Source organism: Limanda limanda, chromosome 7 (assembly GCF_963576545.1).
Source record: "Limanda limanda chromosome 7, fLimLim1.1, whole genome shotgun sequence".
NCBI lineage: Eukaryota > Metazoa > Chordata > Actinopteri > Pleuronectiformes > Pleuronectidae > Limanda > Limanda limanda.
Genome location: NC_083642.1, coordinates 21,866,204 through 21,873,201, shown reverse-complemented (window position 1 = coordinate 21,873,201; position 6,998 = coordinate 21,866,204). Strand labels below are relative to the sequence as shown.

Sequence of the window (6,998 nt, the reverse complement as noted above, 5' to 3'; positions counted from 1 at the left end):
TGTGAGGGTAGCTTTGAGTCTCATCATGAACAAATCAAAAACAGATGATAACCAGTATGTATGGCCTGACAGAGTTTTGTGTTTGCAGGTGGTGCTGTGGGGCAGGAGCAGAGATGAGCTGCACCGTAGGATTTATTCCCAGCAGCCAATCAGAGGCTGGGAGGGTCAACCAGCCCACATGTATGGAGAGGTTACCCACTCCTCTCTGGTGTCTCTCTACAACAGCTACACACAGGTAACATGGCACATCCCATTCAGCTGAGAAATTAAGACTCTATAGTCTTAACTTCTAGGAGTTAAGATCCAATAATCTACTCAACGCAACATATCCTAAAAATCCCTCCAAGATAGTTATAGTTTCTGTTGTTGGATGCAATTTGTATGGCAGGGTATGGGTCTTCATACACCCCCTAAAACTGAACCTTATACTTCTGTGTGCCATACTTTTTTTGATATATAGTAAAATATCTTAATTTTATTGATGTGAACAGAAGAGGAATAAAACAAAGTTGATGAAACAGTTTAAAAAGTGATGAAATCATGGGCTCCTTTGTCTCTGCAGGAAACCAGCGAACACTTCCTGGTGCTGTTCTCATTTCACCTGCTGATCCTCTCTCTGGACCACTCTGCACAGGACTTCATCTATCAGGTATATTCAACCACTTCAGAGAGACAACTCTTCACAAATGTCAAACAATTCCTGGATATTGAACAAAAACTCACAAGTCAATTCTCTCTTGGCAGCACTGCTGTCTGCCTCTGTCTGTAACAACAGATCAAATGTCTGTTAATGTAAAATGTGAAGTTGTGTATCTCTGCAGACGTTTTTAAAACTACAGACCATGTTCCCATTTGCTCCTTCTCCAGCAACATCAACATATTTTTAGCAGAAATCATCTCAGAAGCAAATTTTTGTAATAATGTAAAAATTCCTACATCTTTAAAACACCACACTGTAGGTTTTCTCTTGAAACTTATTTTTCTTCAAACGTAGACAAATTGTCATAATCAGAATCTCAGACCTGACTTGTTTCTAGAGACACAGGAGAAATTACACAGTAAATATTCAATATATTGAAATGTGCACATATGGAATAAGGAAGAATGATTAAATGTAATTCCATTTGTGAATGTGGGCAGTGGTAGCATCTGATTGTGGATTGTGATTAAGATTACAAATAGAAAAATTGTCCACATTCTGAACACCACTTTTACTATCAATACCGCCATCATTTTAGTCGTCATTGCACCTCCCTCAATCTCTGTAAGACTTTTTCTTTTGTATAAATACTTTAAACATTGATGTTCTTCTCCATCATATTATACCATAATGTTATTTTGTTGATGTTGCTGTTACACTTGACATTTACTGCAGTTTAGTCCGTCCTGGGAAAGGGATTCCTCCTATGAGACTGTCATCAGAGTCATTAATGTTGGTTTTATGCTGATTTCCTAAACTGAAGCACAATGACAGAAATAATATAGCTTTCTTTATTTTTGTCTTTTCTTGTCTTGCAGGGCATCCTTCCTCTTTCTGGCCTCACCTTACAGGCCGTCTCCCTGGAAGCCGACACGTCACATTCACCTCACATGTTTGAGATCAGCGGTGAATCAGAGGAAATTACCAAATTCAGTTGAAACACAGCGACACAATGAAGAAATGTTGAGCTTGACCTTTTTTTGTTCCCTCTTTTAATCCAGGACCGATGATGGATTCCAAGGTGTTCGTCTGTGACAGTGCTGCAGCGTTACACACATGGACGCAGCAAATAGAAGACAGGAGATACAAGTCAATGACACAACCCATGAGTCCCTCTCACTGCGCCCTCTCCTATCTAGTAATCCCCTCTTCTATATCTGGTTATCACTGTGATAGTGGTTAAGTTGTAGTGTTTAATTGTGCACTCATTTCTCCTGTAGCTACCGTGTGATATGGGCTGGAAAAGAGAAGAACTGCTCAAATACTTACTACAAGCTCCAATATGGCAGTGGGAGGGTTCACCCATACAGCACATGGGCCAGCCAGGATTCATATCGATCATCCATATCATCAACTCACAGAGACAGGTAATCACTACTCTCACTCTGTTGGGATATTCTGCACGATATCAGTTCAACTAACATCTCTGACCAGAGAAGACTTTTGTGTGTAGTTGGTTCATGACCACAACATCCTATTAGAAGCCAATACTTTCACTATAACTACAAGCTTATCTCAAAATACATTCTGTGTTTGAGTTTCATTGTATCATAAGAAGAATTACAGAATGAGTCAGCCTTGTGGAAGATATGAACATGTGGTTTGATAGAAAAACTGCCCATGTTTTCACTTCCACTTTTTTTTTACACTTAATTGTCCTTACATTAGACAGAGGTAAAGAGGTAGTTGATGGCCAGTCTATTCAAACTCTGTAAAGGAAAGCAGGAAGTATGAAGTAAAATATACCTAAACACAAGTCTTTCGTCAGCTTTGAATTCAATTTAATTCTCCGGGCCCCATTAAAAAAACAAAGTTTAAGAAATTATATGGCAGCGTCACTTACAACAAAACGTCTTGTCTGAGTATTTGAGAATCTAAATTTCCCACAAGCCCCTTCATTTCTTTTGTATATGATGTGGGTAAACATGTCGCTCTGTCTGAACCCTCTGCAAGTTTTCGGATATAAAAAAATCCTTTTAACAAGGTCTCAGGCCTCAATTTAAATATGAACCTAGTCTTATTTATTTGACGGTAACTGTACTCGTATTAAAATGCTAATTTTTTTTAGGATAATTCATTATTCTTATATGATCATAACTTAGGTCTTATTTTAGTAGTTTTGACAAATGAAAAAACAATGAGTCAGACAATGAGATTGGTTGTAAGCTAACTATCAGTATTTAAATATATTGTTTACAGTATTTTCTATTTCTATGGAAGCCCATTTCCGCCACTGTGATGAAAAAAAAAAAAATTGGTATCTCATTATTATGAGATACTATCTCATAATTATGACTTAGCATCTCATTATTATGAGATACTATCTCATAATTATGACTTAGCATCTCATTATTATGAGATAGTATCTCATTATTATGACTTAGTATCTCATAATTATGACTTAGCATCTCATTATTATGACTTAGTATCTCATTATTATGAGATACTATCTCATAATTATGACTTAGCATCTCATTATTATGAGATAGTATCTCATTATTATGACTTAGTATCTCATAATTATGACTTAGCATCTCATTATTATGACTTAGTATCTCATTATTATGAGATGGTATCTCATAATTATGACTTAGCATCTCATTATTATGAGATAGTATCTCATAATTATGACTTAGCATCTCATTATTATGACTTAGTATCTCATTATTATGAGATAGTATCTCATAATTATGACTTAACATCTCATTATTATGAGATAGTATCTCAAAATTATGACTTAGCTTCTCATTATTATGAGATAGTATCTCATTATTATGACATAATATCTCATAATTATGACTTAGCATCTCATTATTATGAGATACTGACTGCAGGGTCTGTCATGCGAGTCTGCGTGTGTGTGTGTGTGTGTGTGTGTGTGTGTGTGTGTGCTTGTCTCTATTCCTCTTCACTAAAACTGATAATCACATGTATTTTTTAGTAATTATTCGATGATGACCGATCAAGACTTCGGATCGCTCCGTCACTTTAACGCTGACGGTCCTGTACTGTGCGCGTCACGTTACATCTCACGTTACGAAACACATGTTTAAACACCGTGTGCACGTAGTCCCCAGCTCCACACAACACGTGTTTCATGAACTCAAAAAAACACAAAGTAAACATCAGTCCTGTACGTGTCCTAATAACTTGTGATCGGTGCTGGTGTTTATTGTTAAAGTGTGAAGTGAGCGCGGGTCAGAGGGAAGTGAGGCGGAAGCAGAGTCCGACACACACAAGACAACCGGACTTTTAAAGAGCGTATGTTCTGATCCTGGAGCAGCGCTTGTTATAATTATTCAGCGGCAGCACATCGCTAAGACAATGAACGGAGCAGAAAACATTGATCGATCCTGTTATGTCTCTGTATCGATGCACAGTCGCCCACTTCCGCGAGTAAGGCTGCTGTCCCCGCATCCGCTCAGCCTCGGGTTCCCTGCTCTGTGGCGCCCCGCCCACAATCCGTATCTCAATATAATGACTTAGTATCTCATTATTATGAGATAGCATCTCATAATAATGACTTAGCATCTCATAATAATGACTTAGCATCTCATAATTATGAGATACTATCTCATAATAATGAGATACTATCTCATAATTATGACTTAGTGTCTGACTGTGGGCGGGTTGCAGCAGAGCAGGTGAGCAGTGGTAGAGAGGCTGGGAACTCAGTGAAGTAAAGTTAAGGTTTGAGTTAATGATAACTACGCCCGCCACTGTAACAGAAATACAACATTTGACTTGCATGACAGACCCTGCAGTCAGTATCTCATAATAATGAGATGCTAAGTCATAATTATGAGATATTATGTCATAATAATGAGATACTATCTCATAATAATGAGAAGCTAAGTCATAATTTTGAGATACTATCTCATAATAATGAAATGTTAAGTCATAATTATGAGATGCTAAGTCATAATTATGAGTTACTATCTTATAATAATGAGATGCTAAGTCATAATTATGAGATAGTATCTCATAATAATGAGATGCTAAGTCATAATTATGAGATGTTAAGTCATAATTATGAGATGCTAAGTCATAATTATGAGTTACTATCTTATAATAATGAGATGCTAAGTCATAATTATGAGATAGTATCTCATAATAATGAGATGCTAAGTCATAATTATGAGATGCTAAGTCATAATAATGAGATGCTATCTCATAATAATGAGATGTTAAGTCATAATTATGAGATACTATCTCATAATAATGAGATAGTATCTCATAATAATGAGATGCTAAGTCATAATTATGAGATACTATCTCATAATAATGAGATGCTAAGTCATAATTATGAGATACTATCTCATAATAATGAGATACTAAGTCATAATAATGAGATGCTAAGTCATAATTATGAGATACTGTCTCATAATAATGAGATGCTAAGTCATAATTATGAGATACTATCTCATAATAATGAGATACTAAGTCATAATTATGAGATGCTAAGTCATAATTATGAGATACTAAGTCATAATAATGAGATACTATCTCATAATAATGAGATGCTAAGTCATAATAATGAGATGCTAAGTCATAATTATGAGATAGTATCTCATAATTATGAGATAGTATCTCATAATAATGAGATGCTAAGTCATAATTATGAGATAGTATCTCATAATAATGAGATGCTAAGTCATAATTATGAGATAGTATCTCATAATAATGAGATACCAATTTTTTTTTTTTCATCACAGTGGCGGAAATGGGCTTCCATAATTTCCTGCCCCCCTCCAACTATTATTATTATTGCTAGAGTTTAAATAGCATATTGTATGAATAATTTAAATGTGATACAAGTTGTATTACGTGTACATATGGTGAATAAACATGAGTATTCATGAAGGGAGAATATCTGATGTGTTTATGTGTCACAGTTCTTCTTCAGTGGTATTAACTGTCGACAGCTGCACCAGTAACACCAGCCTTGTTCTCTCAGGGACGCCAAGAAAGACTCATGGTTCTCTTCCCTCAAGACGTCCTGCTGCTGTCAGTTGACAACAAGCGGCTGAATATACGATATGAGGTAGTGTAAAATGACTCTATGGGAAAATCCATAATAACGCCTCCTCCACCACTGTGGCATTACTGCGTGTCCCAGTAGTCATTACACAGTGCTTGTTATTTTGACACATGACATATATCAGGGGTAGAACATTATGTAACTCAACCCTGCTGCCTGAGACATCACTAAGTGACTCTGCAGAGAAGATGAAGTGATGCTGACTGTACAATCAACTGAATAATTCTTGCACATTTTATTTTCCCCTGGTGGTCTCTAACAGGGCAGGTTGCCCCGACACAGCATCAGAGCAGTGGAGCGCTCAGCCCTGCCTGGACGGCTGGAGTTTGAGCTGACAGGTAATCTGCTCAAACCTGTGACTTTTTTCTATATATTTATTTCAGTTATTTCATATAATCTGTGTTTTGTTTCAGGTGATCTGGTGGAGCCCCTGCAGGTCTCTTGCACCTGTCTGGAGGATTATCAGAACTGGATTTTTCAACTACAACAGGTTAGACTGTAGAATAAATTATATTTACTGCAGGAGAGAGCTGAACATACAAAAGAGCTGATTAATACTTATTTGAAACTGCCCTTTTCTGACACATGCTGCAAAGTTTCTAGCTCCTGGGCAACCACTGGTTTTAGTTTGGCAACTTTGTCTGGGTTCAAGGACATTTTTGCTTTATTATTTTTCAATTTAAGCCTTGTTCCTTGATTCAGGATAAAAGAGTACCTTCTGAAGTTGCAATACAAATGCACCAAGGTGACAAATACATCAACAAGGTTTTTGTTTCTGATCTGCAGCCGGACAGAAGCAACCACATCACTGGGATTCAGGCTGCACCTCCAATCCTGCCAAAGCTGCAGAGGAGCAGGAAGGAGTCCCAGGAGCCGATAATAAATGCCGACCAATGTCACATCAATGGACGCAGCTGACTCACCAGAGAGTGAAAGTTCACTGGAACTAACTGTGTAGATAGCTTGTACATATTACTTTTACATTTCTGCCACAGAATTGAGATGAAGATGTTCTGAAATGTTCTCACCCTAGTTTTGATGCATGAGGTTTCGTCACAGAGGAACTGAAAAGATACTTTTAGTTCTTTCATGTGGGCACAAACTTAAATGAGGCCATGACCTGATGTATCAGATGTAGACAGTGTAGAGCTGTATTGGTTTTAACAGAAACAGAACTAATGAACATTACTTTTGCAGAATAAACTGTTTATAAAAAGAGTTCAAATTCATTACTTCAACACAACGTAGAATGGAAGT

General features: G+C 36.9%; 1 protein-coding gene across 1 annotated transcript in view; it reads left to right on the top strand.

Annotated features, from left to right (window-relative positions):
• Window positions 1-6,916, top strand: part of LOC133005684 (uncharacterized) — a 10,385-nt gene extending 3,469 nt beyond the window's left edge. The window contains exons 3-11 of the mRNA XM_061075441.1: window positions 89-235; window positions 563-649; window positions 1,519-1,606; window positions 1,702-1,838; window positions 1,921-2,067; window positions 5,658-5,744; window positions 6,004-6,079; window positions 6,155-6,231; window positions 6,528-6,916. Coding sequence (XP_060931424.1) covers window positions 89-235; window positions 563-649; window positions 1,519-1,606; window positions 1,702-1,838; window positions 1,921-2,067; window positions 5,658-5,744; window positions 6,004-6,079; window positions 6,155-6,231; window positions 6,528-6,659 — 978 coding nt within the window. The 3' untranslated portion in view covers window positions 6,660-6,916. The remainder of the gene's footprint in view (window positions 1-88; window positions 236-562; window positions 650-1,518; window positions 1,607-1,701; window positions 1,839-1,920; window positions 2,068-5,657; window positions 5,745-6,003; window positions 6,080-6,154; window positions 6,232-6,527) is intronic.
• The last annotated feature ends 82 nt before the right edge of the window (window positions 6,917-6,998 follow it).